The 23,818-nt window shown below is 40.0% G+C and overlaps 2 protein-coding genes across 4 annotated transcripts in view; both read right to left on the bottom strand.

Annotated features, from left to right (window-relative positions):
* LOC121848538 overlaps positions 1 to 2,063 on the bottom strand; it is a 16,331-nt gene extending 14,268 nt beyond the window's left edge. For all 3 annotated transcript variants that reach the window (XM_042333100.1, XM_042333098.1, XM_042333099.1), the window contains exons 1-2: positions 2,027 to 2,063; positions 162 to 316 (exon numbers count right to left, since the gene is read on the bottom strand). In XM_042333100.1, coding sequence (XP_042189034.1) covers positions 162 to 316; positions 2,027 to 2,058 — 187 coding nt within the window. In that variant the 5' untranslated portion in view covers positions 2,059 to 2,063. The remainder of the gene's footprint in view (positions 1 to 161; positions 317 to 2,026) is intronic.
* On the bottom strand, positions 2,062 to 23,818 carry LOC103178344 (cytosolic carboxypeptidase 3-like; the record flags this gene model as incomplete). The annotated part of the gene is made up of 10 exons (XM_007893032.2): positions 23,798 to 23,818; positions 14,370 to 14,524; positions 13,017 to 13,171; positions 11,375 to 11,561; positions 9,267 to 9,397; positions 8,574 to 8,647; positions 6,367 to 6,481; positions 5,394 to 5,537; positions 4,849 to 4,994; positions 2,062 to 2,125 (listed from the first exon to the last, which is right to left on the bottom strand). Coding segments are annotated over exons 3-10 (1,014 nt in total), but the record flags the coding sequence as incomplete, so codon positions are not given.

The raw sequence follows: 23,818 nt of genomic DNA, 5'->3' as shown, positions 1-23,818 counted from the left end.
GATTCTGCCAATAATATTGCTATATCCTCATCTTCAATTCTCTTAGGAGACCTACTGGAATCCATGATCTTGACCAGCCAAACTAAACACAAACCACAGTTTAACCTATTGTTGTGACTAAAGGAATATCAGTTTTAATGTTCTATTGTTTGATAATATACCGTCTTCTCCATCAATTTCTTCAACTTTCTGTCTTTCATCTTCCTTTGGGGATGACCAGTCATCTGTAGAGAGTGCAGGAGCACTTTTACCTCTTTGTTTTTTTACTTGCAGCTTTATAGAATAGGTCAAGTTCAGAATTACTTCATTAAGCTTTCTGAAAGGCAGTGTTAAAATTTGAGTTATTGGAAAAGTCATTATACAACAATGTCAGAGAATTTTGGCTTGATTTTAAATTCACTATGAGCACCAGTGTGGCCAGTGTTTGCACTTGTGTTTAATGAGCAGATTGAAACATGCTGATATGCCAGCATCATTCTCAGACCAGAAATGGGACAAACAGGTAGTTCAAAATTAAGAGAATCCTTTGTTAATTATTGAAAAATAAAGCGCCATTTAATCACAAATTCGAGGCACTATGGTCTTCTGTGTTGTATCAGGGTCATAGTTCATAAGCCAGTATTTTTCTTACAGATCCAATTTTCACACTTGTCACTCTATTATAATTTTGTCCCACTCAGAGACCAAAACTGTGGCACTAATCATGAAGATTCATGTGAAATAAATATATTTATCCACTAGAGTTACTAAAAATTACTTAACTTAAAACATATAATGTGCCACAAAACAGTTCTGTGACATTGCTAAAGCAGTTTACTTAATGTTGCAGATAGAATGAATCTGCACTGTTGCATATTTGTACATGTTCCATTGGATTGAACTCTAGATAGCTCCCATAAATCATACTTCAGGAGACAGCTGAAATATTAATGACATTTATATACAGCAAGGATTTGTTTCTATTTTGCTCGTATTAAGGTGAAAAATTACACTTTCGGTGAATGGAACTTTTTCCCATTTCAGGCATCCAGTGCCAGTAACAAACATGTTCCAAGGCCAGATACAGAGTAAAGTTTCCGTTCCTGTTTTCACCAGCATACCCAAGCCTAGTCTCAGGGAATAGGGACCCCTCCCGCAATCCAAAATTATATCCCTCCACTGTAACATTCCTATTTCCTACACCAGGCATTTTTGTAACCCCCAGGGATGATTTTACTAACTTATGAATCAATTTGGAACTTTTTTTTCTAATCCACGATGAAACTTGAGATTGGGTAAGGCATTTTTGAAATGGTTCCAACCATCTGCTATTTTGAATATGTTGAACTAAATTCTTTTGGCGTAAATGATGAGTTAAGTTGCTGCTTTAATGTTGTCTTCAGTGTTACCCGAAAAAAATTCTGAGACACTTTACACACGCTCCAAGAGCCTTCCTTAGTTATTTGAATTGTGTCATCTGATTCAATAGGTGCTTTTAACAGCTTTGCACTGTGCAATAACACTTCTGTAGGATGAGGGGCTGTTCCTGATAAATAACTCAACATGTGTCTGGTTTTATTGTGAAGGTTCTGCATGTTTCCAGCTGGAATTAAGTATTGACAATTCTTCAATAGAGAATGGTTTAGGTTACTATAAGAGATTAATAGCCCTAAATGTGCTGCTGACAATTCTTTTGCGCAGGATCTCCTGGGTTTAAGCTCAGTTGTCCTAAATATGAAATTGATAGATAATTTCAGAGATTGTGACTGTGTGCTTTTTTGGTGATATTCTTGAATGGGATCTGTTGAGTTTTAATGTATTGTCTTGCTTGATTTTCAACAGCTCTGCTCACCTCATTCCCTCTCAATTTAGGTGTTGTCATATAGTAATTTGTAGAGGGCAAACTCATACTTTACAATTTGATGGCATACCACATTAGTACACAATGAACTGTGCGACCAGGCTACCTGTGTACCTCAGTTCTAACATAATATCCATTTACTAAAATATTTCATATAAAATAATATGAACATAATATAAAACTTACAAAGTATTTTCAGCCAGGCTGATATAGTCCATTATGCCCTTGCAGAATTTTTTTCCAATTGACATATAATCTTGTATATTGAAATGATGAACAGTACAACTGAAAGAAAATAGAGATTTTTTCTAATATTAAAATAATTTCTTACTTCACGTCTTCCTTGTTTTGCTTTTCTTTAAGTTCCAACTTTGCGGTGGTAAGGTAAGCTGTTTGGTACTCTGCGTGATGGATGCTATGTAAATGCAAATTGTTGTAACTATTGGAACTCTTGAACCAGTCACCAGCAAATACATAATATCATAGAACGTTGCAATGTAGGAGCAGCTCATTCAGCACACCAAGTCTGCACTAAGTGTTTTTCTCCACTTGAATTACCTCATCAAAATCTCATCTTCTTGCTCACTCTCATATCTAATTCCTTTTTGAAAGAATTGATGGGCTGCCTTTCAGAAACAATTTGTGGCAATACCACATCAAGATTATGCATTCAGAGTTTGTCTTACATTAATTTCTCAACATCTCACATCGCATAAAGAACTGCTATTTTCTGCGAGTGTCAGATACCTGGCTGACCAAATAAAAATAACAACAAAATTACATTTGTAGAACACCTTTCACGTTGGGAGGATGTCCCAAGATGCTGGACAGTCAGTGTTTTGGACCCAAGCTGGGGGTTGGGATTGGGACAGGTGGAGGGCAGGGGGGGAAGGAGGGTGATCGAAGGCATGGTCGAAGAGGAGGGTCTTGAGACAGGTCTTGGAGGCAAGGAAGGGGGCGAGGCAGAGGAACTGCGGGATGGTGTTCCAGAGCATGGGGGCAGAGTGGCTGAAGGACTGCCCGCCAATGATGGGGCGCGTGAGGCAGGGATATGAAGCAGTCCGGAGCCCTCTAAGAGGAGGGAGCAGGCAGGTTGGTAGGGAGTTAGGAGGGGAGCAAGGCCATGGAGGGCTTTGAACGTGAGGACCAGGATCTTGAACTGTATCATCTGTGTGATGGGAAGCCATTGGATTCGGGCGAGGATGCGGTTGATAGGGTCATGGAGCCTGGTGTGGGAGAAGGACACAGGCTGCAGAGTTCTGGATGATCTGCAGCCTATAGAGGGCAGAGTTGGGGAGGCCGACAAGCAGGGAGTTTGCATGGTCAAACCTGGATGGCATGAATGGGTGTATGAGGGTCTCGGTGGCCTGCAGTGTGAGACAGTGGCGGAGCCAGGTGATGTTACAGAGGTGGGGGAAGGCAGAGTGAGTCATGGCAGGAATGTGGGGTAGAAAGGATAGTTGTGGGTCAAACAAGATGCCAAGGTTCTGGACTTTCTCAGTGAGGTGGAGTGTGCAACCATGGATGCTGATGCTGTCAGTGCCTGAGATGTGGAAGCACTGACTGGAGCCAATCAGGAGGGCCTTGGTCTTGTTGACGTTCAACTGCAGAAAGTTAGCTCTCATCCAGGACTTGATGTCTGATAGACATTCTGTCAGAACAGTGGTGGTCCTGGAGTGAAGGGTGGAGGCAGAGAGATAGAGTTGGGTGTCATCCGTGTACATGTGGAAGTTGACCCCATGTCTGCAGATGATGTCACCAAGAGGGAGCATATAGATATTGAAGACGAGGGGACCAAGGACAGAGCCCTGAGGAACACCACATGAGACGATGTGCAAAACCATTTGTGGAGATGAAATGGAGACGATGTGAGAGGTACGATCTGAACCATTCAAGGACAGAATCATGAAGGTTGAGGTGAGAGAAGAGGCAGTAGAGGAGGATAGAGTGGTCAACAGGGTGAAATTGCTGCTGGATCATCAGGAGCAATGTGTTGCTTTTAGCATGCTTGTTCTACTCCTCCAAATGTCTGCATTCCTCTGTAATTATCCTCTGTGAATGGAGAATAACAGTGCAAATACTATGGGGTAAATTAGCAACATTTTGTGATAGATTTGATATCAACTCGCCACTGGAAGGTTGCAGGTGCCCAGCAAGCTGTCACGCTATTGTGATCTGGGATACCCCTGATCCCAGACCAAAGTAATTGGGAGCCCCAAGGTCATTTCAAGTAAAATTTAATTGCTTTGTGCCAAAAGTTAATAGGTGGCATAGCAACACTACAGAGGTTTTAACAGTCATCTAATTCTCTGTATTTCACTCCTTTACTTCATATCTACAGGGCCCTTGTGGCAGCTGGAAAGCCAGATTGTTGGTTATAAAAATTCCACAGGAAACGTTGATGGAATAAGCAACATTCTTCACATTATGCTGAGAAACTGAGATTTTGAAAAATAGATCTGAATTATTTAACAATGCTTATTTTCAGGTACCAGTTAGCATGACAATATCCCTCACCATTCCTTAGTTAAAAAGCCAGGCAAAGAAAGATACTTCAAGCTAGTCTCTACACAGTTCACCAATGACCTGGGTTGATGCCTGCCAATGTGTCTCTTCATTCTTAATGATGCAGTAAGGATGGCAAGTTTAAGTGAACTAATCGAAGTTCATGAAAGGGCACCCTGGTACAAGAAGCTGCTGTTGTATTGTAATAATATGAGGGATTTTGACAAGGTAAAAAGGAAGAAGCTATTTCCACCAGCAGTGGAGTCAGCAATGATAGAATGTAGTTATAAGATAGTCACAACAAAAGCGAAAGGATAAAGGCTCGAAAGGATATACGGATAGCAAAGGTTAGTGGGATTGAATGAACACCTTCCTCTGAGAGCTGGTCTAGACTCAATAGTCCGAGTGGCTTCCTTCTGAGCTGTAAATTTCTATGATCCTGCAGTTTAAAAATACTATTTTGCTAAAGACATGAGCTAGAAGAAATTTAGCAGCTGTCTTACTGTTCATTGACTGCCCCTGAGAATGAGGCCTCTAAGGTGAAGGAGTCACTTAGACCCAGTTGTCTGTGCATCACCACCCGGCCTGTTGATTCCTTACATTTATGGATATGAAACTTGCAGCTGCTCCAGTCAAACATGTCTGGATACTTGCAACACAAAATGAGATGCATATATTTAAATGCAGAACAACTTACATTTTACATATTATATTAACTTACATTATTTAAATCTAAATTATTTTAAATGTAAAGTTATTAATGATGAAAATGAAAGAATATTAAAACCCAAAAATGTAAACCACTAAAAAAAATCAGAATTAAGGTGGCATCCTCTGAATCAGCAATCCAGTTCTCAATCAATTCCCTGTGTGTTGCCTTTGTGTGTCTTGATACCTAAGTTTAGAGAACATTGGTGCAAAAAGGTGTCAGAGTTTCTAGCCTACATTGCAACTGAATACAAATGAACAGTAGCAAGAAAGCTATAGGAAAGTGGATATTTAGGTTAATAAAATTCAATAATATGAAATAAAATTCAATTGTAATTACCCTCTGGGAGATCAACCATGGAAATATCCTCTGTCTGAGGTAGTCCACTGCTCCAGATGGATCTGTGGATCCTACCTGGCTGCAGCCATACATGAAAGCATTCGGTTTCCGACTGTGGCCATGCAGGTCACAGTACAAGAGGATCTGTGGCAAAGCAAAACAGAAAAGGAAGGTATTGGTATATTACCTGTCATACAATAGTGATAAATATCCTTGCATTTGATATAGTGTCTTATCATGTCATTGAGATGTTTCAAAGCTCTTCATAAGATTTCACTGTGAAGTGTAATAACTGTGTATGTGCTTTGAACTGCATCAGTCAAGTATAAAAAACCCTTCATGTCCTCTTACCCTAATCAGGAGCATCACCCTCCACCCTGCTCATTCCCCCCATTTCATTTCTGTGAAGTGCTTTGAGTCGCTTTGAGATCCCACAGTACTAGAGATAAATCCCAGCTAGCCAGACTGATAGTGGGTGGGGTGGGGGGTGAGGTTGGATGACAGAATTTCTAGAGTATATATTATATTTATACATTTAAAAATATTCTTTTGGGGATGGGAGATAAGTGGCATCTCCCTGAGAAAAAAATAGTTCTGAGGAGACTTGATCCATAATACGAGGCAGAAGTGGAAGTTTAAATCCTTCAACCAAAGCCCTAAAAGGATGGAATGGTCCTAGTTGGAAAAAGTAAGAATTTGCATTTTATGGTATCTTGCTGGCACAGATCACTTGATTTCGTTATATGACAACATTTGGTTCTTTCTGATTCACTATATATTATAAAGTTCTTTGAGATTACTTTTTATGGAAAATGTGCCAAATGATTGTATGTGATTGTTATAATATTAGTATTATAATTATGAAGTGCTTATAATATTAAAAAAATCTCCAAGTGCTTTCCAGTAATTCCAGTATTCTCAAGTATAGTGACTGTTTTTGTGATGTGTGGGAAGTTATTCAGCCAAAACTTACATAATGGTCATTCTGAAGTTCCTCTATCATTTTCTTAGTGTGACACACAGTGGGGAAGAGTTCCTGCTTTGGGTGTCGATAGTTCCGATTGAGGTCTTTGGCAGAAAGGGAGCATCTAGGATGAGGAGCAGATAGCTTGTAATAATAGTTCTGATGTTTGATAACTCGAGCCCCACCCCTCCAAAAAAAAATTGAGTTTTACAAATGATCAGGTCCAAATCCTTTGAGGACTGCAGCAAAATAAATTTAAATATTTAAGACTTGTTCTGTAGTTTTCTCTGAATAAATATTGTCCAATGGGTGACTTTAGTGTGCAGAGGAACTACAGATAACTAATGTAGATATAGTTACAGGGGAACTGAAGAATGAGGCTATAGTTTGTGTCCTTCAATTAGCCTCTAATTTGAATTTCTTGTTACACAGCTGGTGGCTGTCACTTCTTTGCAGTTCTGATTGCTGTATTACATCGATTCCCTGCTGCTGCGTACTTTCAAGACACTCAATCACCTCATATACAGAGTCCTTTTGCTCAGTGGTTTAGAGCACTCGCCTCGCAAGCGAGAGACCTGGGTTCGATTCCCGGCAGGGTGAAACTTTGGGCAAGCTTCCTTACTCCACACACCTGATAATAATTGCTCAAGAAAAAAAACACAATAAAAAATTGGTCACTTCAATCTATGACTGTTTGTGGGGCACTGCTGTGTGCAATTGACTGCCGCGTTTCACCCACAAATATACAATCAATTCACTTTACAGTATATTCTGTAAAGTGCTTTGAGACATTTAGAAGATGTGAAAAAGCACTCTATCAGATGCAAGGATTATTATTACTATTACTATTATTATTATTATTATGATATCCGGCCAATTGTGCAGGATGCCTGCCCAATACTGGTAACTTTGCTGGAGGGGACAACTTACTCTCACGTCAGTTGTCAGTGCGATTTTTGAGGTTTATTGAACCAGGTTTGCTTGAATGGCTTGAATCAAGATTGAAAATACATCTTTTAACAAATGTTAACAGCTGCTGTACTTGAGTTCTACTTGATGGACTTAATATTGATTTAAAGTCATTTAGCAATTTGTTTTTGTTTGTTTGCCAAATCCCTGGTAGGTTGATTGAATTGGCTTTTAAACATGCCACCTTGTCACTATGAAACTTGTTGCAGGCTGTAGTAACAACTGACATAAAAATTGTGTTTACAAATTCAAGAGGCAAATTAGCTGTACACTTGGAGAAGAAATATTTGGTAGATATTTAATGAAAATTGAAGAGTATGAGACATGACTCAATGTATCAGTTTGATTTACTTTGGAATCTGTCAGATAGACTGCAATAGTTGTTTCCAGTCCTGTGTATACCTGAGCACCTATCAAATGCCAACACCTGAAACTTCTTGCCATATGTTTATAATGGGATGTTGGGAAAGGTTTGCTGCTTCCAGCAACTGACACAGATAAACACCTGTGATGCTGGAGTGGAGGTTTACGATGTCAAATTAAGGAGAGATCTATAAATTATGCTAGTCAGAAAACCTCTAACCATGTTTGTTGTAATAATAATAATAATAATCCTTGCATTTGATATAGCGCTTTTTACGTCGGGAGGACGTCCCAAAGCGCTTCACAGAACACATTGTAAAGTGAATTGACTGTATATTTGTGGGCGAACACGGCAGCCAATTGCGCACAGCAATGTCCCACAAACAGTCGTAGATTGAAAAGGACCAATTTATTATTGTTTTTGGTTTTGGAGGGATTATTATTAGGCGTGTGGAGTAAGGAAACTTGCCCAAGGTTTCGCCCTCTGCCTGGAATTGAACTCAGGTCTCTCACTTGCAATGCGAGTGCTCTAACCACTGAGCTACAGGACTCCACATGACAACAAACATCTTGCTCTGCAACACTGAAGAAGTTTTCTGTAATTCAGTATCAGGGTCTAATTTGTTTTATTTCTTGACGGGATTCCTTAATAAGGAAACCAAGTTGCCCAAATGAGGATTCCTTCTGATAACCAGATGTATGGCCCACTAAATTGCAGGACTCCTCTCCAACATGATCTACTTGAAGAACAGAGCTTCAGGGGTGGTCAACAGGGATTCTAACAGTATTCCTTATTAAGGAAAGAATCTCATTAAGAACTAGTTCAAATTGATCTACCTGCATGCCCTCAAATAATGTATTTAATCAGAATGCTTTCACTTTACCTGTAATTTCCTACTATAACTCCATCTGGATTTAGCATAGGAACAATTTTAAATACACATCTTTGCCGCAGCTCCTGTATGGAAAAAAATAGTTATTGTTCAAGTATGAATGAACTATCACATTAGATTTCCTGAAAAAGCAACTGTATTGCAATTTTGCACATAACATACATGAAATAGGTGATCCAATAAAACTCTCAAAATTCACTTTTCATGTTTAAGTGTCCATTTTGGTTCTTATGTACTGAGGCCTCTTGTATCGGGGTGTGACAAAAGTGAGAAGTGATGGCCAAGAGGGAGGTAAGTCGATGTTGTGCCATTCTTCGTCTGTTTATGTTGACACCCCACTTATGTTGGCAACATTTGGTCAAACCCCAGCATGCCGATATAATTGGGTGGGACTATATCTAAAAAGGAGTAAACTACAGGCAGGTAAATGGGACTGAAAGTAGTGCTCTTAAAAGAGCTAGCACATATGTGATGGGCCAAATGGCTTCTTCTGTGCTGTAAATTTCTATGGTTCTATGCAACTGAAAGTGCTTTGGGTAGTTTGATTCAGTTGAATAGAGCACAATTTGAACAGCAGTTGTAACACATTACACAGGGAATTTAATTATTTTGTCATTTACCATAAAAATAAGACATGTGTTACCTTTTATTTCACGTTGAAAACTATCAGTTTAATATCCTTACCTTAGCTATACGCTCCTCAGAGATCAGGAAATCTACAATGCCTTTCATCATCCAGCTTGATTGAGTCTCTCCTGGGTGAACTCTTGCTGTCAGCACCACACCAAGCTTTCCTTCAACGTTTTCCTTATCTGCTGCAGACAAATGGGAAAAAATTACACCTGGATGTATATTTATTGTAATGTATGGAATAATTTGCTCTGAGGATGATGCAAAAAGATTGCAACGGGATACAGATGAGCTAGGGGAGTGGGTGAGTAGGTTGCAAATGGAATTTAATGTGGGGAAGTGTGAAGTTATTCACCTAGGTAGCAAAAATAGAAAAACAGATTATTTTCTAGAGGGGGAAAGATTAGATAGTGTTAGTGTTCAAAGGGATTTGGGTGTCCTTGTACACCAGTCTCAAAATGTTAGTTTGCAGGTGCAGCAAGCAACTAAGAAGGCGAACGGCATGTTAGCGTTCATTGCAAAAGGTTTAGAGTACAAGAGTAGGGAAGTCTTGCTGCAACTGTATAGGGCCTTGGTGAGACCGCACCAGAGTATTGTGTGCAGTTTTGGTCTCCTTATTTAAAAAAGGACACACTTGCCTTAGAGGGGGTGCAGCGTAGATTCACTCGGTTAGTTCCTGGGATGAGGGGACTGACCTATGAGGATAGGCTGAATAAACTAGGGCTATATTCTCTAGAGTACAGAAGAATTAGGGGAGATCTTATTGAAACATATAAGATTCTTAAAGGGCTGGATAAAGTAGACACTGAGAGTCTGTTTCCCCTGGTAGGAGAATCTATAACCAGGGGTCACAGTCTGAAAATTAAAGGTCAGTCTTTTAGAACAGAGTTGAGGAAACATTTCTTCACTCAGAGGCTGTAGATGTTCAGTCCTTGAACAGTCTCAAGGCTGAGACTGATAGATTTTTAAAAAGTAGAAGGATTAGGGGATATGGGGATAGGGCAGGTAATTAGAGTTAGGTCAGAAGATCAGCCATGATCTTATCGAATGGCGGGGCAGACTCGAGGGGCGGAATGGTCTAGTCTTGCTCCTAATTCTTATGTTCTTATGTAATTAAATACATCCAGAATTTGTCTAACTCTTAAATACTGTGTTTCTGAAAGTTTCTTTTAAGAATTAAGGAAAACCAACTTTAAACTTAGACGCGAGTTCAAGAATTTATCAAATCCTGGATGTTATGAAATGCTGCCTGATTGAATAAATCTACACCTGGTGGAATTTCTCCTTAGAGGGGTAGATTGGTTACAAGGGGCATAGATTATTTCCATTCAGCTCCTGTTAACCTTATTAGATCCTAGCTGGACAGCAATCGGGAAGTGTGCAAGTCAATGTTTTTACTGGAAAGCTATGTGGTTTAGCCAGTTAAACTCAGCGGTACCTAAACCTTGGCACTTCCACATAATATTCTCCACAACTAGATAAGCAGGGTGTGTCCTTCCAGAAAAAATCCACATTTTAGACACAGGGTAATTTCCATTTGTTGGTGGCAATGCATATGTGGAACTTTCAACAACAACAACAAGATTCCATTTATTGAGCGCCTTTCACGTCGGGAGGACGTCCCAAGGCGCTGTACAGTTGGGTCAGGACCCGAGCAGGGGGGAAATGGTCAGGGTGAGGGGAGGGAAGGGAGGGAGCGAGGAGGGGGTAGAGAGTCGAGAGGGGAGCTGAAGGCATGGTCAAAGAGAAAGGTCTTGAGACCGGCCTTGAAGGAGGAGAGGGAGGAAGCGGCGAAGGCACTGGGGGATAGAGTTCCAGAGCCTAGGGGCTGAGAGGCTGAAGGCCCGGCCACTGATAGTAGGGCGGTTGGGGCGGGGGATGTGGAGCAGACCGGAGCCAGAGGAACGGAGGGTACGGGCGGGTAGGTAGGGGTTTGGATGTTCATAAGCATGGTAATGGGTTTCCTCATGTGTCAGACACCTGGATGACCTAAGCAAAAAGAATACATTCTTCGCATAGTGAGAAGATATTATTTTTGCATTATGTTGGAAAACTCAGAGATTTTATTAGAATAGTAGTAGAATTTTAGTAGAATGTACTAAATCTAAGTCATGTGTGCTAGGGTCAGTACAAGATGCACTCTTGTACTTCTTTGCACTTACTTGTAGAATCAGTAATGGTCAGCAAAAAACAGCTATTTCCAGCTCTTGTTTCGCACAGAACTTCCTTTCTGAAATACTCCAAATGGTTTTGGTCATTTGTTATTTCATCCAAATGAGCCTTCAGATCCGTGTAGCTATAGGGATAGCAATGTGCCAAGTAGTACGAATCATTCTTATTACTAAACTCCTGAAAATAATAACATTCGAGAAAGTAGATCAAGACCAAACAGTGCATGACAGTGATATAACATATCGTGAAATTGACTAACACACTCACAAGCTGCAATTGAGAAGGACTTAGTTCTTAACAAAATGTCACTGATGTGATGATATTAAGACCCAAACTTTTCTTGGTGTTATGATAACTAACTTGTCTCTAGGAAACAGCATTATAATGCCACTGGTATTATGATATCCCGTTTGTTGTTCTGATTTTCAGTGGGCCTTGCAAACGAGGAGGAACACCATTTATCTCGCACTGACTAGCTGGCTTTCTACAGATAAGCAATGGCCTACTTCTGGGCTTTGGGATGCAATTGTCCTGACTTCCTGCATGTTGTACGTGTATATCTATATACTTTGCCTATAAAATAATGCTGATGCCATTTGCTGCATGAGGGAAGCAACATTAATATCATATCATGAAGGTGGTGACCTTCAGTGCATTTCTTGCACTTTGCATGCAGTTGCAGCACATAGGAAATGATAGCCACCCAACCTGATGAACCAGAAGTTAGCCCTTTTCAGGTTTCACATATAACACAGCTGCTGAGACATTGGACCAGGTGACAAGATTGCCCAGTGTTTGTACCAGTTACAGAGAGAAACAGCTTTCAATTTTACAGCACCTTCTCACTTTGAAATATCCCCAAACGCTTTAATTAATTATTGATACATGGAATTCTCTTGGAGTGCTGTAGCTCAGTGGTTAGAGCACTCGCCTCACAAGCGAGAGACCTGGGTTCAACTCCACACACCTCTGTTTACTAGCAGTAAGTAGGAACCCAGTTGCTAGTCGATTGGTGGATCTCTATTTTGGGGGTAATAATTCCTTAAAAAAAATAATAAATTGGTCACTTCAGTCCATGACTGGTTATGGGACACTGCTGTGCGCAATTGACTGCCATGTTTTGTCCACAAAATATGCAGTCACTCCACTTTACAGTATATTCTGTGAAGCGCTTTGAGACATCTCGAAGACGCGATAAGGCACTATATCAAATGCAAATGGAAGGATTATTCTCAGCTTGGTTTGGGTACTGAAAATTGAACTGGAATTCAACAGATATGAGAAAAAGATATAAAATAATATAGGGAAAAGGCAGGGAATTAGGATTAGAGCCCTGGTAAAAGAACTAGTACAAGCATAGGTTTGGTGGGCTGAATGGCCTCCTAATATGCAGCATTTTTTATGTTTCTATGGGGGTTGATGCTGTCTATTTGGATTGATCTATTGGGATTCTTCCCTTTCCCCTGCTCAGCGTCCAACACCATCTCAGAATGTATTTGACGCCCAGATGTTGAGGCTGCAAAAATATAATTTAGATTGCAGAAGAAAATTCCAAATAGCACCATCTTTGTAATAGAATGGTATACAACTGTAGCATTGCATGTGTAAAGATGCCCTGGAATTCTCACTTACTATCTTGAACTCCAAGCAGTAGTACTCTGTGGAAGGAAGAAGGTTGTAGAAGGACTTCTTATTCAATGGCTTGTAGGTGATATGATGCCCTGATCGAAACCACCCGATTCCTCGTTCCTTCGCATCTTTTTCTGAATATACCAAAGGTTTCATTCCTGAAAGAAAACACAAGAATGGATTCAGTGAACTTTTCAAGAAAGGCTTTCTACTACTGAATAAACTTGGTAAATGTCTCTTTAGTTCATATTTCTTCTACACTCCCAATTTGCATGCCAGCGGTTAATCTTTAGTTCACAAAAGCAATATTTTCAAACTGCATTGCAAAATCATCCTCTTCCATCACTACCTCTTCTTCTGGGCTGTCAGGACTCTCATTCATGCTTTTGGAGTCCTGTAGCTCAGTGGTTAGAGCACTCGCTTTGCAAGCGAGAGACCTGAGTTCAATTCCAGTCAGGGCGAAACCTTGGGCAAGTTTCCTTACTCCACACGCCTAATAATAATCCCACCAAAAAAAAAAAAAAACAATAATAAATTGGTCATTTTCAATCTACGACTGTTTGTGGGATATTGCTGTGCGCAATTGGCTGCCGCGTTCACCCACAAATATACAGTCAATTCACTTTACAGTGTGTTCTGTGAAGCGCTTTGGGACGTCCTCCCGACGTGAAAAGCGCTATATCAAATGCAAGGATTATTATTATTATTATTATTATCACACCCAGGCTTGATTAATCCAACAGCTTGCACCCCAGCTCCTTCCAACACAAATTGCAGATCATCCAGAACTCTGTAGCTTGTTTCGCTCTGTAGCCTATCACTCCCATCTACATGACTGTACTTTCGATCATCTTCCCCCTGTCCCCCAAAACACCCTCCTCAGCAACTCCTCTCCCCTCTCCCCTCATCACAATCCTGAAGTGACAGGTGCTGTATAAATGTAAATTGTTGTGGTTTTATTGAGCCACTATTTGCTGCTTCTACTTTGTGATTAATAAGTTGTGAAAGTCCCGCTAGATTTCCAAAATTGAAAATTGCAAATCATAATCAAATAAAGGCAGAAGCCTGCTAACAAATACCACAAATTATACCTCATTTTAAAATACATTTTCCTGTACTACAGCTACATTAAATATAACTTATAATAGTTCTTGCATTTGATGTAGCACCTTATTATGTCATTGAGCTATTTCAAAGTGCTTCACAAGACTGTACTGTGAAGTGTAGTGACTGTGTATTTTGTAAGCAAACTTCTCCAAGCAAAACAATAGGCCATCAAGGAGCCTCCTACCTCCTTTAACTATACTCTGCAGAACCAACATTGAATTGTAAATGTAGAAGGGAAGTAGACCTTACCATAATTGTAAAGGCTATTCCTTTTCAGCAAATTGATAATCTTGAATTTGTAGGTGACATCAACCAAGGCTTTTTGTATTCGAAAGTAATACCACTGGGTATGTCTGCTGCTGAACAGGTCCGTCGCCAACACCAACTCATATTCACACTGACCACTGCAGGAAGAGACCCATATTTTTATTCATTTCTTTTCAAATGTCCAAATGGCTGGTTAAACATGCTCCAAATATACAAACAGATCAAAATGTCCTGCAAAAGATAACATTGGCCTCATAAAAAGAGAGAAGATAGATTTTGAGGATTTGGGAATAAGGATGGGAAGAAAGAACAACAACAACAACAACAAGATTCCATTTATAAAGCGCCTTTCACGTCAGGAGGACGTCCCAAGGTGCTGCACAGTTGGGTCATGACCCGAGCAGGGGGGAAATGGTCAGGGTGAGGGGAGGGGAGGGAGCGAGGAGGGGGGAAATGGTCAGGGTGAGGGGAGGGATGGGAGGGAGCGAGAAGGGGGAAGAGAGTCGAGAGGGGAGCTGAAGGCTCGGTCAAAGAGAAAGGTTTTGAGACCGGCCTTGAAGGAGGAGAGGGAGGAAGCGGCAAAGGCACTGGGGGATGGAGTTCCAGAGCCTGGGGCTGAGAGGCTGAATGCCCGACCACCAATGGTAGGGCGATTGGGGCGGGGGATGTGGAGCAGACAGGAGCCGGAGGAACGGAGGGTACGGGCATGTAGGTAGGGGGATAGTAGGTTGGAGAGGTAGGAGGGAGCAAGGCCGTGAATGGCCTTGTAGGTGAGGATGAGGATCTTGAAATCAATCCTCTGGGGGATGGGGAGCCAGTGGAGGCGAGCGAGGGTGGGAGTGATGTGGTCCCGAAGCCTGGTGCGGGACAGTACACGAGCTGCAGAGTTCTGAATGACAACAAGGAACACCAGGGACAAGGAAGAGAGAAGAAAATTCTCTGGTTAGAGAAGGAGACACTATAGAAAGAAACTGTGACTCAGAAAGAGTTGTTGGGTGCATCAAAGGAGGTATAGGGCATAGCCTATGCCAACTGCCTGCTCGCTGGACTTCCCAACTCTTCCCTCCACAAGCTGCAGATTATTCAGAACTCTGCATCTCGTGTCCTCTCCCGCAACAGGCTCCGTGAACCAATCACCCCCATTCTTGCCCGGCTTTACTGGCTCCCCATCCCTCAGAGATTTGAGTACAAAATCCTTGTCTCACCTTTGAAGCCTCCACGATCTTGCTTCCCCCACTACCTCTCCGACCTCCTAACCCCATATCAGCCTGTCCGCTTGGCCTGCTTCAGGTCCCCCGCACTCCCCACCCACCATTGGTGGTCAGGCATTCAGCATCTCTGCCCCACACTCTGGAACTCTATCCAGCAATCCCTCTGCCTCACCCCCTCTCTTGCCTCCTTCAAGTCCTGTCTAAATATCTTCCACTTCGATTATGCCTTTGGCATAGACTATATAGGGCATAAGTATTCCCACCCCCTTGCCCTCCACCCTTCCTGACCCCAACTCCCAGCTTGGGTCCAAACACCCCTGACTGTCCAATGCCCTGGGAAGTCTTTCTGAAGGGTGCAAGTTAATTTGTTTTGTTGTAAACTTGATATACTAGAAGAAGACAGTTAGCTTGAAAGCAGAATAAAAAGTGACATGTGAAAATTTGCAATAGATACGATGGAACTAGCGACTTCATTTCTAAAATTAATATATAATGTCAGTTACTTTTACTATCTGAGTTGTCACTATCATTTCACTATCAGCAGCTAATGCTAAATATATTTGTTGTTAAGTTTAAGATGCATTATCAACTCAAGTAACATTTAATAGGAAGTATACAAATTGTAGCATCTATCCCTAGAATCCTGGGCAGGTAGTCATCTCACTAGGTGACCCTAGTGAAATCACAACCTGCCCAGGATTCTAACTGATTTCAGTGGCTCCTGGGGGATCATTTTGCTAGTCAAGGCAAATATATTCCAGATCTGCTGTATAATCAAGAAGGGTTATACAGAATGCTGTTTTTGTGAGGAGTGTGTGGGATGCTTGTGGTTTTATATGAGATGATGCAATGTGAGGCTCATCTATGTTACATTCATCGTTTTAGTGCCTTATGAAGCCTTCATGAAAAAAGAAATTGAATGTACATGACCAAATTTTGTTTTTTATTCAAGATGCGTACTCCAGATCCAAGATCTGTACAAGAGTTGATGGGACACTCACCACCAGCCTATCCCTCTCAAAAGGTAGGTACGGCAAAATTGTTCCCTGTCACACAATCTTTCCAATTATTTATCAATGATATATTGGATGGCATTGAGAGGCGTGGACATAATGTATCCATTTAGGTCATTTCCGATAGAATTGTTTCTCTTGTGTTTGCAGATGATGTTGTGCTGTTGGTTGACGCATCTGGATTTCTCAAGACTGGCCCATTAAGTAAGACATCATGGTAGTTGCCTCCGAGTGCTCTATATGGCTCAAGAAGGGATCTTGAAGATATTGATGGGAAGAAATTGGACATTCACCCAATTGTTAATTCATATTGGTGTGTAGGGTTTGTGATGCGCACCATAGTTTGCTTCATTGTACTTTGGGATCGCACAGAGAAGGGGCAAACCTCTGGCCATTCTTATATCTCCCAAATGATATCAAAGTACAAATGCAGGTTGAGCCATTATTGCAGGTTGAGCTCTACCCCTATCTTGGGTGCCCAGCCAGTACTCTTAAATGTTTTGCAACATCCTCTCAACATGAAAGACATTTGTAGTGTATTGTATTGAAACCTTCCAGAGATTGTTAGTGGGTAATGAAACGATATTTATTGTTTTTAAAAAAATGGACCTTTATGGAAAGTTATGATGTATTATTTATGGTATTCTGGAACCTTTTGCTCCTTCAAAAAACCCAACAATTTAATAATCTCTTTAAATTGTGTTTAGTTTGAAGTCCCTTAGATTAGAAACACATCTTCTAGTTCTCTTATTCTGATTCGAAAACCTTTGCTTTCTTCCATCAATCACAATCACAGAATTTTAATTTGACAAGACTTTATTTCAACGATTATTTTTTCTCACACACTTTTTTGTCAATTAAGCTGAATGATATGTTTCTGTGTTGCAGAAAAATCCAATTGACAACAATAATTATTTCTGCCACCAGGTGTCACTTTTTCTCTACACACAGGGTCTTATGAGGGATTCCAGAGTCTAAATTCCGTGCAATTCTCTATTAACCAAATAATGATAATAATAATTCTTCATTTAGAAGAAATGAAATTTGACGGAAACATCTAAGTTGTCTTTTGTTAAAATACATACCAAATTCTGTAGGACTTTTTATGGCACAAACATTTCCACATTATTAGAGTAATCTTGAATATTCTTTAATTTTAGCTATTACTGCTTTCACACATACATACTCTGGTCTGCCTGTGTAGCTGAACCAATTGCTTTTACCAAAGAGAGCTTTAACACAGAGAAGACTCCATTACCCCTATATCCCATCTTAATCATTGCACTGTGTATGTATGTATGAATGATTGTATTTGTGAGTGTGTGTGTGTGTATGTATGTAATATACAGAATACCAGTTCACTAGTTGCTAAACATTTGGGAGGGCGGGGGAGGCTTTTGTGAAACTTTGTTCCAAATATCAGCTTCCGAAAGGAGCTATTTTGATGATTAGCTGGAGCTTTTAGAAAGTATCTGCGCCAGAAAAAATCAAAGCGAATACTTTCTGTTGACACAAAGAAGCAAAGAAATTACATTTATGGATGTGGTGGTCTTTTTGCTGAAGGCAATAGAGAGAATAATTGATAATCATATCCAGGTCAAGACTTTCTGTCAATATGTTTGGAATCATTCTCATAGCTACTCTCATGGATATTGTCTCTTTGATTGAATTTACAAACTCCTTCACAGTTCACAGACTTCACAAACACTTGAGCATAACCTTTTGACTGTGGTGAAACAGCATCTAAAAGATCATCCCTCAGTTATTCCAGATGAAGATGATAAAATACCTTCAAGGAAGTGCTGAAGATTCAGCTAATGGTAAATATATTATTTGCAGCTGCTGGTGAGAGCATTGGCGTACCATTATTTTCATTCTTGAAATGTTTGTGGTGAATTGTTTCTCCCTTTGTGTATTTGTATAACATTTGTACACACTTGGCTATACTTTGTGAAGTAAATAGGAGGGTACAATGGCATTATTGGTATTATTTACTCTTTACTTACAATTAGCCAACCATATAGTTACAGTACAATTATTTTTTTCTTACAACAATCTACTGTTATCTTTACAATAGTCTTTCCTGTTTAACGCCGTTTGGTGTGTGAAAGATACTTTGATAAATACTTTATATTATATGTATGCATCTATCCAGCAATCAAAGTTCTGTCTGTTTGCTAAGAATTGCCTGCACATATTTAACTGATTACATTTTCTGAAATTGATCATTATTATTGTGGAAGTTTAATAAGGATTAACTGATTCTATGTATAAGGTTTTTAAACCATCTTATAGTGCTCAGGGTTACTGTACAGGCGATTGACAAACTGGTAAATAATAATCCTTGCATTTGATATTGCGCCTTATCACATTGTTGAGACGTCTCAAAGCACTTCACAGGGTATATTGTAAGTGGATTGACAGTGTATTTTGTGGGCGAAACATGGCAGGCAATTGCATACAACAATATCCCACATGGAGCAAAGGTATGTTCTTCTGATGCCGTACCCAGGGTAAAAGAACGGTAGAGAGTGAGAGGGAATTCCATTAATTCCCAGTTCCTGGTCAGGTGAATAACTCTTTTCGTTTCTTGTCTTGGGTAGATTCACTTACGCCAGTAACTTATGTTATTAGTCCGTCAGAGACCCTTCAAATGCCAGGCTATCATTGGCATCACTGCTTCCCACTTGATGGAGATTTTTTGGAAAGATAGAAACCTCTCGCAGATTATTTGAGGATTACTGAACTGGCACAAACAAAACTATAAACTGACATTAACTATTTCAAGGTTCACCTCCTGGAATTTCAGGCCTTGCATGATTGTTGCCAACTTCTATTCTCTCACTGAACTTTGAAACTTTCCAAAGAATGTTGGCTCAGAAGTAAAACCGGGATTTATTATTTTTTTACAAGACAGACATTTGTGGAAAATTTTGTGGTAAGGCTATGGTGCTTTACTGAAATGCTATAGCCCACAAGCTGGATATAATTATGAATCCTTCCCAGCATAACACAACTGCTAGCTTCCTTAGCCTCTGCTCAGCCCTGCATTGTGTAGGGCTTTGAACTAATGGTCAACCTTTCTTTTTCCCTCTCCTTTTCCCCCTTCCTTGTCTCTCTGAAACCTAACCCTCGGATACACAGTCACTATATTTACAGTAAATCCTGTGATCTTTGTGACATCCTCCCAATATATCAATGGCAAGGATGATTATTATTATTTTACTTTTCTTATCTTGTTTTCAGGGCTACTCTATTCAGCTGTGGTAGAGCACTGCGCTGAGGGTCTTAGGTCTTCATTCAGGTTCACTTGGGGGCGGAGTGGGGGGAATGACTGGTAGTTAGTTTTGATTTATTGTCAGATGTTTTTATTTAGATGTAATTTTGGGTATTTCCATTCACAGTATACAGTAGGATCTAAGAAGCAGGGATTTTAATCCCCCAAATAAAAATAGCCCGTTCACTCCATGGGACATTGTTGTGTGCAAATTTGCTGTCATGTTCGCCCATCAAAACATTACTTTACTGTGAAGCACTTTGAGACGTCTCAAAGACGTGATAAGATGCTATATCAAATGCTATGATTATTATTATTATTATTATTATTATTATAATAGAATTCTTCAGTAAGAAAACCAGTAACTGATGTCAGACCACAGGAAGGCTTCTGCTTTCAGAATAGAGTTTCCCTCAGGTCAGTATGATGTGCATGACTATGTTCAACTACCAGAAGGAGCCTCCACTCATATTCCTTATTAAGGATTCTTATTAAGAAAATCTGTTAGAAATTGCCACATATTTCATACTGTTCCCTGGTTTTCTAGCCCAATGATGACGTGGAGTCCTGTAGCTCAGTGGTTAGAGCACTCGCTTTGCAAGTGAGAGACCTGAGATCAATTCCAGGCACAGGGCGAAACCTTGGGCAAGTTTCCTTACTCCACACAGAGCCTAATAATAATCCCTCCAAAACCAAAAAAAAAAAAAAATTGGTCATTTTCAATCTACGACTGTTTGTGGGACATTGCTGTGCGCAATTGGCTGCCGCGTTCGCCCACAAATATACAGTCAGTTCACTTTACAGTGTGTTCTGTGAAGCGCTTTGGGACGTCCTCCCGACGTGAAAAGCGCTATATCAAATGCAAGGATTATTATTATCATTATTATTGCTGTGCGTAATTGGCTGCCGCATTCGCCCACAAATATACAATCAATTCACTTTACAGTGTGTTCTGTGAAGAGCTTTGGGACGTCCTCCCGACATGAAAAGTGCCATATCAAATGCAAGGATTATTATTATTATATGGTAGACTGGTATCTATTCTGGAATTGAGATATTCTTCCACGACACACATTTCCATCTTGTACTGCCAAATGAAATACACTTTAACTCTGAGACACCACAAAACCACTGTTAGTATCTGTGCTATTGCCAATGCTAACAGTAAGAGTTAAAGTTCTCATCTGAGTATTATTCATTTAGCGCACTTTAATCATGTTTTCATTGTTTAATTGTATCCTCCTTTGACTTTATAGAAGGTATTTGGGAACTATAAAATGCACTTCCTCCCACACCCCACCCTTGTATTGTGTCATAAATGTCTATTTTGGAGGAAAGCTTCAGGCAGAAAAAATCTTGCCAACAGTATGCATTTTTACAAACATTTTTGGTGTACTTGTAAATTTGTATTTCCCTTTCTGTCACTCTTTTAACTGAACACAGTTGTGTGTGGTCCTTAGGCTGCTATTCATGGATGCCTCGGGCACACAAACCTTTTGTCTTTTTCAAAAACCTTTGCATCTGACTGGAAAGGTGCATATTTCATCTATCTCTATCATAAATCTCAAAAGGAGAGACTTGTGCTTTTCTGGAAAATGCTGGTATTAGATTTCTGTTATTGTATCTCAGCTTGGCTCTTGATGCTGATGTGGAGCTGCTTTTCTTTAAAACCGCTTTTTTTAATTACCCATGCCTGTACTTTGACAACTCATTAAATGAATGTTATCCTGACTCCTTGGTTATAATAACAACAATCCTTACATTTGATATAGCGCCTTTCTCGTCAGGAGGATGTCACAAAGGGCTTCACAGCAAAACTGCAAAGTGTAATAATGTGTTTCTTGTAGCAAATATGGAAGCCAATTTGGGACACTTGGGACGTCCTCCCGACGTGAAAGGTGCTGTACAGATATAAATTTGTATTGTATTGTGTACAGGTCAGATGGTACAAGTTCAAATCTCTCAGTCCATGCTGTGTCATCTTAAAATACCCATGGCAGTAATTGTGGTGCTAGAATTGTCCTCAGCAACCCTGGGATATGGAGGGAAAAATGAGATACTATTCAGAGAACGAGTGGTGTGCATGTTTGGTGTTGGACATGGATTTGTGTTTGGACATGGATTGAGCTCAACTCTGTTGTCAAATACCTTTCCAACACTATCAAGACATGAATAATGGTCAGTGGGGTGAGGTGCCAGTAGACGTCAGGCACCCATGGGACTGTAGCCCAGTAGGAGGAAAGGAGGGGAAAAAATAGTTTCCTAAGATTGCGGAGGCTTATTTAATATGCTTTCTACAATATGCTTAATTATGTTAACCAATAAATTAAGGTAGATGCTTAATTTTCCAAGAACAATACAATGTTTCAATCCGTTTATACCTCATCAATCCAGCAATATCTGACAAATGCTGAATGGAATCTTTCTAACACAAATCCTTTTCACAGCTGTGGATGATTGGCTTTATGCAATCACACACAAAAGTCTGTAATGCAGCATTTAGAGAGGAGATGAGATGAAAGCATTTGTCACTCATGGATGACTGAAACATCTGCTGCAATGCGTCATGGTGGCTGCTTATCATTTTTATTTGGCAGCTTGGACGCATTTTATGTTTGCTTTGGCATTTATTCACTAGTCACTTTTAATTGTTTTCATCAAGTAATATAAAGTTTTAACTTATGGGAACCTGTAATTTTAAAAGGATCTTAAATTTCAGTATTTCTTAAATACGTTTGTTAACTTTATTAGGATTCCCATTAACCCATGGGAATTTTGCGCTGAAGGTATATCACGTGATAGTAAATCTCTCTGCTGTGTACTTTAAATCAATGGGACTTGCATTTTATCCAAGCCCTAAAACTTTGGAACTCTCTTCTTCAATCCCTCTGCTTCACGCCCTCTTTCCACTTTTTCAGATTACACCTGAAGACCTTAGTCTTCAATTATGCTTACGGCCTCCTTTCCCCAGCTACCTCACATGAAGGGCGCTATATAAATACATGCTATTGTTGTTACAGTAGGTACTTCATAAAATAATTCTCAATGAGGACCAGTTGTTACAGACAGTTCACCCAAGGTATCTTACTGGGCACATCAGAGCTCTTTCGAAAGGGATATGGCAATGCATTTTTGGACAGTTTAATTACTGTACAGTGTTCTTAAGTATACCCACTGACAATTATAGTCCTTGCACTTGCTAAAATCCGATAACAGTGAAATGTCTCACAGATATCTGCTGTCAAGTCAGTTGACAGTTTTCTAGACAAAAGCGGAAACCACTTTCGCACAATAGGTACCACAAACAGCAATGAAGTGAGTGACCAATTAACGAAAAGCATTTTTGGCCATGACCCTGGGAGAAAGTTCCTTCTCTTTTCAAATTATGTAATGGAATCTCTAACATCCACCTGAATAGGCAGACAGATCCTTGATTTAATGTCTCATCCGAAGGATGGCACGTCAAACAATGCAATAGTGCTCGTGAATTTCTGCCTCAACTCCCAATGTGGGGCTTTTCATTCAGAGGCGAGTGCTACTGAGTCAAACTAACACTTGCAGACAAGTGTCTGGATCCACTGAGACATTGATTTCCAAAAGATACTTTGTTTGATTTTCTTTGTGCTGTACAAAGTTGACACTCATTGTGATGTATATGTCCTTCCTGCCTGTTATCATCCTTGATCAACTGGTCTTTTTAGATTGTATTTCCTTATTCATCTATCTAAGTCTGAATTTTCAGTATCTAATATAATGCTATACAACAGTCAAACTTGTGCATGTGCATTTTACAAGCGTGTTTTTATTGGATTTTAGATGGCAACGTTTAGGCTTCAGTCTACATGTAACATATATTTGAAATATATCCAGCAATACCAACTAACGTGCAGAAGAATTTGATGTACTTACACTCTCCAAGCCTGGTGTAGG

This window comes from Callorhinchus milii, unplaced genomic scaffold (genome assembly GCF_018977255.1).
Source record: "Callorhinchus milii isolate IMCB2004 unplaced genomic scaffold, IMCB_Cmil_1.0 Scaffold3, whole genome shotgun sequence".
NCBI classification, from domain to species: domain Eukaryota; kingdom Metazoa; phylum Chordata; class Chondrichthyes; order Chimaeriformes; family Callorhinchidae; genus Callorhinchus; species Callorhinchus milii.
The sequence above is the reverse complement of the archived record's forward strand: the minus strand, read 5'-3'. Positions and strand labels throughout refer to the sequence as shown.